The following is a 12,601-nucleotide window of genomic DNA, read 5'->3' as shown; positions in this document are numbered from 1 at the left end:
AATTGGAAGATAGGAACTGGAGAAGGCATTTCAGCCCCTCAGTCCAACTCTGGCATTTACTGTGATCACAGCTTATCTTTCTCTTAACTTCACAAACCTGCCTTCACCTCCTGGTTTAGCAAAAAAAAACATTCTCACACCCACTCTCACATGCACACACACGTAACACGTACACTCACATGATCATACATCACACACGGACACACATGCATCACACACACATTGTCACACATGCACACGCAAACATATCACACACACACGTGCAAACATATAGACACACACACACATGGACACACATGCATCACATACACACACAGTTGCACATACACGCGCAAACATACCACACACACACACACACACACACACACACACACACGCTCACACTTGGACACACACACACTCACATGCAAACACAGACACACACGCACATGATACATTACACACGGACACACATGCATCCCATACACACACATTCACACATACCACACACAAAGACACAGCACACACACACCCTCACACAGACAAACACACACACACATACTTTACATGAGTGGTCACTGAATATTAACTGGGGAGCAGGAACACTGATGAGTTTTCTTCCTCCTTGATTCCTCACTGAGGTCAATCCTTTCGATCAGGACAGTAACCCAACCCTGTTGCAAAATGGGTCAAGTGGGTGATTCTCCCGTTCAACCCCTGTGTGTATTTGACCAGGGGACAATGGCAGGAATGCCCTTGTTGATCTCACTTTGAGCTGGTCGTTTTACAGAGCTGGAGAGAGGGTTGACAGAGCCACAGATTCGCGTGATTTGCAGACAGACCCTTGAAGCCCTTCACTACCTGCACAGTAACAAGATCATACATCGGGACCTGAAGGCTGGAAATATCCTTCTGACACTGGACGGAGACGTTAAGTTAGGTAAGAGAGATGGGAGAGAAAATTGACAGAGGAGGAAGGCAGAGTAAACACTAGTCAGAGAGCAGTCATGGTGGTAAGTCATGATCTTTTTCCAATTTTTCCTGTTCATGGCTTACCAATTAAATACAGGTTGAGTTGTACATCAGAAGTTGCTTGGCACAGTGACAATCTAAATATTTGGAAGTTAGGAGGAAGACTTTCAATCCAAGGTTGTAGATCGGCTGTAGGAGAGGGTCATTGAAGTCGGCAGCAGCCGGAACTAAAGGTGACTGGGGAGCGCTGGGGGTGCGTGTATCGTTGTGTTAGGATTTGGCCCAAGGTTACCAGGGAAGCAGGATATCACTGCACTGCTCCGAGACTTGGTCCCCTGGGGACGGGATCGAGACACCTACAGTTCTCAGTGCTGCTCTGACAATGCATCGTCTTCACACCCCCATCACTCCCCAGCAGAATGGCAGGCAGTTTGAGGAAGCAGTTGATGGCTTCCCTGGAGACAGACAGGGTTGAGACACATAAATAGGGCACTTCTGTTGAACATCACCCAGTATACAACTTCATTTGGAGGGGGTGGGGTGGGGTTCATGTCTTTTCAGCATTATCTATCTGGTGGAACCCTGTCAGAATTCTGTAAGTCAATTTGATTACATCCTTCCAGTGCACTGAAACTGTTCTGACATGCCAGCAAATCTCCCCTTAATGTGCCTCCGTCATCATATGTGTTTCTCTTCATTGCACTGCACTGTCTCGTAAGAAGCCATTCCCTCTGCCCATGGATACAAGCCTGTTTAAACCACTGCATCCCTATAAACATCTTGACCCAATTACTGCATCTTTTGCCTTTCCTCCTGCTGAGACCGTCCGTTACCACTCAGCTGCGGTCCGTGTGTGGAATGAACTTCCAGAGGAAGTGGTGGATGCCGATACAGTAACAACGTTTAAGGATAAGGACGCGAGTAGGAAAGGTTTGGAGGGATATGGGCCAAGCGCAGGCAGGTGGGACCAGTTTGGTTTGGGATTATGGTCAGAATGGGCAGGTTGGACCAAAGAGTTTGTTTCCATGCCGTGTGTCTCTATGACTCTCCTGGCTTGCCTCCTATGCCTTACCCTCGAGAAACTCAAGCTTGTGTAAACTGTGACTTGTACTGAGTCCAGCTGACCCCAACACCCCTCTCTCGGCTGGTTCCCAGCCACAAAGTACATTGATTGATAACTGTGATAATGGGAACTGCAGATGCTGGAGAATTCCAAGATGATAAAATGTGAGGCTGGATGAACACAGCAGGCCAAGCAGCATCTCAGGAGCACAAAAGCTGACATTTCTGATGAAGGGTCTAGGCCCGAAACGTCAGCTTTTGTGCTCCTGAGATGCTGCTTGGCCTGCTGTGTTCATCCAGCCTCACATTTTATCATCTTGATTGATAACTGTGTTTAATTTCCTCCACGGCCCTCTGTGACCTATCCACTTCACCCCGTCCTCCCTCTGTAATCACCTCCAGCACCGTGACCATCCAAGGCGAGTGTGTTCCTCTATTTATGGCCTCTTCGACATCCCCAGTTTCATGGGCCGGGGGTGGGGGGGCTGTCGACGTCACAGCGTTGAGAACTGCAAAGGTCATGTACCTTTCTGCAGTCTGGTGGTCAGGACTGCACCAGGCACATCCAGAAAGCGATGGAGGAGAAATTAAGGCAAAAGTGTTTGGTGTTCCATTACTAACAGCTTGCCAGCAAATGCTGTATTGTTAATCACAGATAACATGAGGTGTAGATGCTAGTAATCAAGGCTTTGCTCGCTTCCAGCTGATTTTGGAGTGTCTGCAAAGAACGCACACACCGTCCAACGGAGAGCATCATTCATCGGAACGCCTTACTGGTAGGTTATCATTTCTCTTCCAGGAAGCCTCTCCTTCCATCCTTCTGTTGCATTTTCTGTCTGTATGGCTGGAAAGAGAGAGAGACACGTTGCTGAAGCCTTATGCAATTTATATTGCAGGAGGCTAATTGCTTGGAACACTAACTCCCAGTTGTGTGTGGTATGGTCATGGAAATAGCAATGGGCTCTCTAGGCTCCTGGGGAAATAGACAGTAAGGCAAGGTTTGAAGGTATTCCTTCCGTTGGGAGAGAGCGGGGCCCTGCGTAACAATGTGCGTCCGACGATCCACATCGCAAGCTCCACTGGCTGTCTTTGATCAGTCGCGGGTGTAGCAACCGGGATTGTTCAGTCAGTGCCGCCCCATCGCAGAATCACGCCTAACAGTGGGACTGCTGCTCTGGTGTGGTCTGCTTGGGGACAGTCTGTTGCAGGCCCGAAGGAAGATGCTTTTTCACTGGAGCAGCCGTTGCACGCCGTGACGGCTGCAGAGTGGTATTTTCTGCTGACAGGGAAGCAGCCGTCAGCCTCAGAGATGTTCTGACCATCACTCAATGGAACAAAGTCACGATGAATTCAATGCCAGTTGTAATGGACCAGACCAGACCACCTTGAAAATGTTTTAAGAAGATAGCCTAGAGCCTAACTTTTTCTTATGTTTACGGTGGATGTGATGTGCATGTTCCTGATGTGATGCAATTCCTCAATGTTAAGCAAAACAATTTATTTAAATCCTATAGTTAAAATGCAAACAAAAGAAAGAGGAATTTGGAATAACATGCCCATTGGAAAACTTAACCGAGTAACAGTTACAGTACCTGTCCCTAATTAACAGTTCCAATTTCGTAGCATCCCATCAACACACCCTTTGGCAAAAAGGCAATTTCAGACATAGATTCTCACATGCAGTTCTCCAATCCAGGAGGAAAAAAAATCATGGAGAGAAAATTCAGTGAGAATAGCAGCCACGAGACATTCACTGAAGCTTCCAACTCTTTTGAGACCCCAAAGGTTTTTGGTGTTACTGAAAAAATCATGACCCAGAAATCTGGATCTGTGTGAGCTGGCCACACCCATTCAGGTTGTTTAACAAAAAACACCTGAGGCCTCCCAAGTTGTTGACTCAAGTCGTCTTCGGTAGCCAGTTCGGTCTTACAACCGCTCTTCAATAAAAGGAACAAAATGACCTTTCAAAGTGATTGTCACACAGTGCAATGTCTGGTACATTGGCAATATGCCTCCATGATTGGCTGATCTTCTCCCTGAAAGGAACTGTTGAGGTCTATCCTTGATGGAATTTAGACGGATGAGGGGGGATCTAATTGAAACTTACAGAACATTGAATGGCCTGGACAGAGTGGATGTTGGGAAGATGTTTCCATCGGTAGGAGAGGTTAGGACCCGAGGGCACAGCCTTAGAGCAAAGGGAAGACCCTTTAGAACAGAGATTAGGAGAAACCTCTTCAGCCAGAGAGTGGTGAATCTATGGAATTCACTGCCACAGAATGATGTGGAAGCCAGGCCATTGAGTGTGGTTATGACAGAGACAGACAGGTTCTTGATTATCAAGGGAATCAAAGGTTACGGGGAGAAAGTGGGAGAATGGGGTTGAGAAACTTATCAGCCATGGTTGAAAGGCAGAGCAGACGCGATGGGCTGAATGGCCTATTTTTTGTCCCTATGTCTCGTGCCCTTATGACAGAAATTTGGGCTTTCCCGGGATGCCCCCTATCCTCGGTTGTCCCAGCAAATGGAAACCTCAGCTATAAGTGCAGTTCGGTCATCACCTTGCAGCGTGGACCCGTGGTGGTAGGCTTGCTCACGTTCAGTCCATTCCGGGCTGTGACAGTATCGAGCCCTGCGCACGCTGGACGTCAGATTCGGGGTACTTACCTGCCCTTCGACCCTTCACAACCTCGCCCAGTGTGTCTGCACCCTGGCCAAGAAGCCAGATTGGCATCGTAGCTCAGTGGGTAGAGAGCCTGTGCCTTGGAGAGCTTGAGCATCAATACCTGCAGAAGAAAACCAACCTGAGGACATTGCTGCTGTAGTATGTGCTGTCTTCCACATGAGACATGGCCTTGTTTGCTCTCCCAGATGGGCGTGAAGCCTCGCATGATGGGTATTATAATGTTTATGCGTCCCGTGGATGTGCCCAAATGATCCCTCAGTAGCAGATTGCAAAGGGCTCGTTTGAAAACGAAAAATCCCCCGGCCCACCCCAGGCAGGAGAGATTCTTACAGTTTCAGTCGGTGGTGGGGGGGCGGTGGTGATACTGAGTGGATGGCGATGGAGTTGGGTTGGCATGGGAGGTGTGGATGAAATCGGCATGACTGCGGCGACAGGGCTATTCTCCACTCTGTGTATGAAGGTTGACCCCAACTCAGAATGAGGAGCTGGTGGTGAAACTAGAAGGACTGATCACCGGTGATTCTATCGAAGAAGAAGCTGGCAGCGGCCCTTATCTTCCAGAGTTCGCACAAAGTCGAACTCTTAAGGATTCACAATGAGGGTGTTGTTTCAATATTGCTGTGGAGCTTCAACCCTGAACAAGAACTCGTTCGTGGAACAAGACTGATAGATCGGAAATGTTACTTTTAGTGTTGGAAGCTGAAGTCCAGGACAAACAGGGTATTTATCTCTGGATTACTATCAGTGCCACGTGATAACGAGGTAAGAAATGGGGAGAGAGCGCAGTGAAACATGTGGCTACAGGGCTGGAGTAGGAGGGAGGGCTTCCATTATGTGGATAATAGGAGCACATTCTGGGGACGGTGGGACCTGTACAGTAAGGACGGGTTGCACCTGAACTGGAAGGGCACAAATATCCTGGGAGGGAGGTTTGCTCGAGCGATACGGGATGGTTTAAACTACATTGGCAGGGGGTGTGGAACCGGATTTGTAATTCAGTGGATGGGGTATTCGACCTTCTAACAGACACAACAGTGAGTGAGGTTCTTCATAAAGAAATGCAGTCGATGGAGCGTAATTGTGGACACAAGGATGGTTTGAAGTGTGTACATTTCAATGCGAGAAGTATCAGAAATAAGGCGGATGAACTTAGAGCATGTGTCAGTATTTGGAACGATGATGTTGTGGCCATTTTAGAAACTTGGGTAAGTCAGGGACAGGAATGATTGTTGGAAGTTCTGGGATTGAGAAGCCTTAAAAGAAAAAGGGAGGGTGGAAAAAGAGGCGGGGAAGTGGCATTGCTAGTCAGGGCGAGTATAGCAGCTACCGAAAGGCAGTTCGAGAATGATATGTCTACAGAGTCAGTTTGGGCTGAGGTCAGGAACAAGAAAGGAGCAATCACTTTGTTGGGGGTTTTGCACACCCCCCAGTAGTTGCAGAGAAGTGGAGAAATGGATTGGGAGGCAGACACTGGAAAGGTGCCAGAAGTCACAGGGTTGTAGCCATGTGTGACTTCAACTTCCAAATATAGATTGGAAACATTTTAGTTGTAATAGTTTAGATGGAATGGATTTTGACCAGTGCGTTCAGGGCCAAGTGTCAGACCTGTTGGTAGGAGAGCATTTAAGTAGCGATCATAACTCTGTTATTGTTACAATAGTCATGGAAAAGGATAGTTACATGCAGCAGGGTAAGGTTTATAATTGGGGGAAGGGTAAGAACTGGGTAACATAAAATGAGAACAGATGCTGTCCGGGGAGAGCACCACTGAAATGTGGAGATTGTTTAAGGAATGCATACTGCGTGCGCTCGATGTGTTTGTCCCTAACAGGCAGGGTAGATGCAGTCGAGTGAGGGAGCCTTGGTTCTCAAGGGAGGCCGAACGACTGGTTAAGAGGAAGAAGGATGCTTATGTAAGGTTTAGGAAACAAGGGATGGAGAAAGCTCTAGAGGGATACAAGTTATCCAGGAAGGAGCTGAAGAAAGGGCTTAGGAGAGCTATAAGGGGGCATGAGAAAACCTTGGCAGATAGGCTCAAGGAAGACTCCAAGCCTTTTTATACGTACGTGAGGAATAAGAGAATGATCAGAGAATGGGTAGGGCCGATCAAGGATTGTAAAGGGAATTTGTGCACGGGGTCTAAAGAGATAGGAGAGGTCCTTAATGAAAACTTTTCTTCGGTATTCACAACTGAGAGGGACCTAGTTATAGAGGAGGACAGTGTAAAACAGGCTGGTAGGCTGGAGGAGATGGATGTTAGTAAGGAAGATGCACTAGGAATTTTGAGGAAGTTGAAGATAGATAAGTCCCCCCGGCCTGATGAGATTTATGCAAGGATTCTACGGGAAGCGAGGGAAGAGATCGCAGGGCCTTTGGCGGTGGTCTTTTCATCCTCACTGTCCACGGGTATAGTCCTCCCTCGTTCAAAAAAGGGATTAGGCATAACCCTGGAAATTACAGGACAGTTTGTCTAATGTTAGTGGTGGGCAAATTATTGGAAAGGGCCCTGAAAGATAGGATTTATGATGACTTGGAAAAGCACAGTTTGATTCGTGATAGTCAGCATGGATTTGTGAGGGGTAGATCACACCTCACAAACCGTACTGAATTCTTTGAAGAGGTGACCGAACATGTGGATGAAGATAGAGCAGTGGATGTGGTATACATGGATTTAAGTAAGGCATTTGATAAGGTTCCCCATGGTGGGCTCATGCAGAAGGTAAGGACGCATGAGATAGGGGGAAATGTGGCAGACCGGATTCAGGATTGAATTAGGAGACAAAGGATGGTAGTGGATGAAAAATATTCAACGTGGTGCTCAGTTATGAGTGGTGTACCACAAGGATCTGTCCTGGGTCCTCTTTTATTTGTGGTTATTGTAAATGATTTGGAAGAAGGAGTGGAAGGGTGGATTAGTAAGTTCGTGGATGATATGAAGGTGGGTCGCGTTATGGACAGTGTGGAGGGCTGTTCTGGTTACAAAGGGACATTGATAGGATGCAGAGCTGGGCTGAGAAGTGGCAGATGGAGTTCAACCCTGAAAAGTGTGAGGTGATTCATTTTGAAAGGACAAATTTGAAAGCAGAATGCAGGGTTAATGGAAAGATTCTTGACATTGTGGAGGAGCAGAGGGATCTTGGGGTCCATGTTCACAGTTCCCTGGTGGATAGAGTTTTAAGAAGGCATATGGTGTGTTTGCTTTCATTAATAGAGGGATTGAGTTCAAGAGCCGTGAAGTTATGCTCCAGCTATACAAAAGCCTGGTTCGGCCATGTCTGGAATATTGTTTCCAGTTCAGGTTGCCTCGTTACAGGAAAGATGTAAATCGTTGAAAAAAGGTACGGAGGAGATTTACCAGGATGTTGCCTGGAGTGGAGGGAAGGTCTTGCGAGGATGGGTTGAGAGAGCTAGGGCTTTTCTCCATAGAACAATGATGGATGAGAGGTGACTTGATAGAGGTGTACAAAATGATCAGAGGTATAGACAGAGTGGACGGCCAGAGACTTCTTCCCAGGGTGGAGGTAGCTATTATAAGGGGACATAGTTTTAAAGTGAGTGGGTGTAGATACGGGGAAACATCAGAGGTAGCTTCTTTACTCAGAGGGTGGTCGGGGCGTGGAATGCATTGCCGGAGAGGGTAGTGGAGTTGGCCTCATTAGGGGGCATTCAAGCGGCTATTAGATAGACATATGGATGATAGTATAAGGTAGGGGTGGAGGTTAGATAGACCTGAGGATTAGGGTAAAAGATTGGCACAACATCGTGGGCTGAAAAGTCTGTCCTGTGCTGTACTATGTTTTCGTGTTAGCGCTGGACGTACAGCAGGGAGAGGTAAAGGAAATAGGGAGCTACTTCCTCAATTTATACCGAGACGTGTTTCAAATGTGCCTTTTCATCTGAGCAGGAAACAGTTCCTAATCAGCCTGTCACACCCCATGGCTATGTGTGTACAAGGCTGAAGGCGAGAGCTTTGACAACATTTGCATTTCTATTTCCCGGACCTTTTTTTTATACACGGACTGCTTTGCCTGCGGCATTTTCCAGTGTGAGAAGGCTTGTCTAAATCTCAGGTGAGCAGGTTAATCCTACCCTGTGAAACAATTGGATGAGAAAGGTCAGTTAAAATTTGCAGTTTTACTGTTGCAAAGTTTAGCCTAAATGTTTTGATGATGCTGTAATTTTAAGATGTACCGTTTGTCCTGGTTTCTTTCAGAGAGAGGGAGAGGGCAGGGGAATGAGCAGCCTATGAGAAGATAAACAATTTGCGCAGCCTTGGCGTGTGTTTTTTGTCTTAAAGCGCTGTAACAATAGAAGCAGCCTGAATGGGCGTGGCCAAGCTGCCACCTATCGAAGCAAGGATTTTTAGCTTTTAGTTGTCAGCAGCAGTTTCTGTTGGGGTTTTAAAGAAATGGGAGCTTTTCTTTAACCCCCTCCCTCGATTACAGCCAAAAACTGGGGGCTGTCTTCCTGGGCTGCTGGATTGCATATGAGACAAAATCTGTTTTCTGAATTTGCCTTTGATGCCACAGGGTGTGTTTGAGGGATTTTACTGTATTGGAACAGTTAATGAGTAATAGCTCCTGTATCTATTATTCTGTTAAGCTTTCCAATAGTTAAGATATTCCAAGTTCCTCTTTCTGTTGTTGTATTTTAACTATAGCGTTTGAATACGTTGCATTTTGCTTAATGTCGAGTACTTTTGCATCTGGAACACAGCACCTCACATTTAACCTTTAAAACAAGAAAACGTTAGGGTCTAGACTACCTCCTTAGGATATTTTGAGGAGGGTCTGGTCCACAACAACATCCAAAGCATATTTTGGATGAATTTTGCTGCTCTGCTTGCGGGGGTGGGGGGGCGCGGGATTCAGTCAGCCTGCTATGACCTTCTGTTGCGGTAACTGAAGACTCCGAGGAGTTTGCCCAAAATTAGGCTTTCCCCCTGACTGATGTGTAGGAATGTTAGCCGCGCTTTCTCCTCTCACGTTGTCTGGTTCTTGTTTAGGATGGCCCCTGAGGTTGTCCAGTGCGAGACTTCGAAGGACGCACCTTATGACCACAAGGCGGACGTCTGGTCTCTGGGAATCACGCTGATTGAGTTGGCAGAGATGGAGCCGCCACACCATGAGCTGAACCCCATGCGGGTGCTCCTGAAGATCACCAAGGCCCCTCCTCCGACTCTGGCCCACCCTTCCCGATGGTACTCAGCAGCCTAGTACTCCCCATTGTGCATTCTCCGTTCCTCTGGCTTTACTCGCCCAGCAGGAGCATTGGACCAGAGTCCAGCTCCAAGTCCGAAAGGGAGGCTGGGCCTGAAACGAGCACAGACAGTGCTGGAGAAAGTCAGCGGGTCTGGTACTATCTGTGGAGACTTGGATGTACAGGCATTTCTCTCTCTGTCTTTCCCCCCCATCTCTCGACTGATGCTGCCAGACGTGCTGAATTTCTCCAGCATTGTCTGTGTGTACTTTTGCATGAGGGTGTAGAAAGGAGTGAAAAGCGATCATTTTGAAGTCAATTCCTCACTTTCCGCATGATTTGCCAGCAAGTACAAACTGGCATTTGTGTGTAAATGAAATGAAAACGTTCCTGAGGCACCTCACAGGAGCATGATTCAATTCGGACGAACATATTAGGTCAGGCGACTGAAAGTTCGGTCTGAAAGGTTGGTTTTAAGGCGGGTCTTAAGGGAAGAAGGTGGGGTGAAGAGGTGGAGGGAGGGAATTGCGGAGCTTGGGACCAACAACAACAGTGGAGCAGTTAGACTCAGGGATGCTCAAGAGGCCAGAGTTCCAGGAGTCCAGAGAACTCAGAGTTCTGGGGTTTTGATTCACAGATTCATACAGGGCTGAAAAGGCCCTTCAGCCCATTAGTTCTGCGCTGACATAACTCCCACTAAAAGTGCACCTGTCCCAATTTCTTGCACTTGTCCTGTACCCTCGATATTTGACGTGCTCATCCAGGTACTTTTTCAAGGCAAGTAAGGATTGCAGACTCCAGTACCTTCCCACGTAGTGCATTCCAGATCACCACATCCCGCTGATTCGAAATGTTTCTCTTCCCCAAATCCCCTCTGAATCTCCCGCCCCTAAGCCTAAAATGAAGCCCTCTCCTGATTGAACGTCTGATGGTTGTAAGAAGTAAGGAGGAGCTGATGCCGTGGAGGGCCTTGAGAAAAAGGAGGAGCTTTTAAGGTCAGTGTCCCACACAGTGACGTGGCGGCTCACTGGTTAGCATTGCTTGCCTTGTAGTGCCAGGGACCAGGGTTCAGTTGCACCCTTGGGTGACTGTCTGTGTGTCTCCCTGTGTCTGTATGGCTTTCCTCCCACAATCCAAAGAGGTGCAGGTGAAGGGTGGATTGGCCGTGCTAAATTGCCCACAGTGTCCAGGGATAGGTAGGCGAGGTGGGTCAGCCATAGGAAATACAGAGTTACAGGGACAGGATAGGGGGTGCAGGTGGGATACTTTTCAGAGGGCTGGTGTGGGCAGAATGGCCTGTATCTGTGCTGTCAGGATTTCTATGATTAACTGCATCAGTGACCACAAGGCCTGAGAGGGGAGCAGGCTGCTGGTTTCAATGACTTCAGATTTATGCAGGGTAGATGGTACAGGCAAGCAAAAACAGATGAAATCGATGGATGTTAAGGAGTTGGAAATAGGTGCTCATTAGGATCCGAGTTTGGAAGCTAGGCAGGGGTGGAGGGGGAGGAGGTGGGGTTCCAAGTGGGACCCCAGGGCTGGCTGAATCTCAGTCTTTGCCAGGGTGAAGTAACCAAGAGACAGGGTCTGGAGCGCTCACGGGAAAGAAATGACTTCAGTTTTCCCACTGACAAGCATGCGCTTTTCGAATTCCTAGGTCACCAGATTTTAAGGATTTCTTACGAAAGGCTTTGGAAAAAAATGTCGACCTCCGATGGTGCGTAAAGCAACTTCTCCAGGTAATTATTTCAATCCCAGTTCCCTCTGGAAATTGCTGTGGGCCATAGCTTCGGGTGTGAAGCCCCCAACTCCACCTCTACCCACTACCTGGTTGCTTTGGGTTACTGGGAGGTTTGCGTACGGCTCGGCCAGACAACTCCTGGTCAGGAGCAATCTCAGCACTTCGGTTCTTGGTGACACCCTGCTGTGTCTTCCCCCCCCGCCAGCACCCTTTCGTGGCCGCGGTGACCAGCAACAAGCCAATCCGAGAGCTGATAGCCGAAGCCAGGGCCGAGGTGATGGAGGAGATTGAGGAAGGCAAGGATGATGATGATGTTGATGACGACGATACAGAGGTACTGTTGCTGAATGGCCCACTGTTAAGTGGAGTGCGACGCGAGGAACAGGAGCGGGAAGGGTCTACTCAGCCCATCTGGTCTGCTCCACCGTGCGGTCCCGTCTTCAGCCCCAAATCCACCATTCTGCCCGTTCCCCCGTGTCCTTCCATTCCCCGGGAGACCGACATTCTGTCCGGCCTGGCTTTAACACGCAGTCAGGAATGGAGACTCCACAATCCTACAGCCTCCAGCTGAAGAAATTCCTCTTCATCCACAAAGCCATAAGAAATAGGAAACAGGAGCAGGCCATTCAGCCCCTCGATCGTGCTCCACCTTTCAGTCAGAATCATGGCTGACCTGCCATTCCTCCAGTCCCCTTTATCCACGTAATCCTTGATACCCCGACTGATCAAGAATCACTCGATCTCAGCCTGAAATAGACACGAGGGCTCTGCCCCCACAGCTCTCTGTGGCGAGGAGATCCAAAGACTCCCCCCCGACCCCTGAGAGAAGAAATTCCTCCCCACCTCAGCCTTCAATTGGTGCCCCCTTTACTCTGAGGCTGTGCCCTCTGGTCCTGGACTCTCCCGTGAGGGGGAGCACCCTCTCAGCATTGACCCTGTTGATATGTTTCAATGGACTCACC

At 48.3% G+C, this 12,601-nt stretch overlaps 1 protein-coding gene across 1 annotated transcript in view; it reads left to right on the top strand.

The window, feature by feature from the left end:
* The window catches only part of LOC125447974 (serine/threonine-protein kinase 10-like), a 49,588-nt gene that overhangs the window by 16,204 nt on the left and 20,783 nt on the right, over window positions 1-12,601 (top strand). The window contains exons 4-8 of the mRNA XM_059641078.1: window positions 770-919; window positions 2,717-2,789; window positions 9,705-9,899; window positions 11,556-11,637; window positions 11,845-11,973. Of these exons, the coding sequence (XP_059497061.1) occupies window positions 770-919; window positions 2,717-2,789; window positions 9,705-9,899; window positions 11,556-11,637; window positions 11,845-11,973 (629 nt within the window). The remainder of the gene's footprint in view (window positions 1-769; window positions 920-2,716; window positions 2,790-9,704; window positions 9,900-11,555; window positions 11,638-11,844; window positions 11,974-12,601) is intronic.

This window comes from Stegostoma tigrinum, chromosome 40 (assembly GCF_030684315.1).
Source record: "Stegostoma tigrinum isolate sSteTig4 chromosome 40, sSteTig4.hap1, whole genome shotgun sequence".
Lineage (NCBI taxonomy): Eukaryota > Metazoa > Chordata > Chondrichthyes > Orectolobiformes > Stegostomatidae > Stegostoma > Stegostoma tigrinum.
This window is presented reverse-complemented; position numbering and strand designations above follow the sequence as displayed.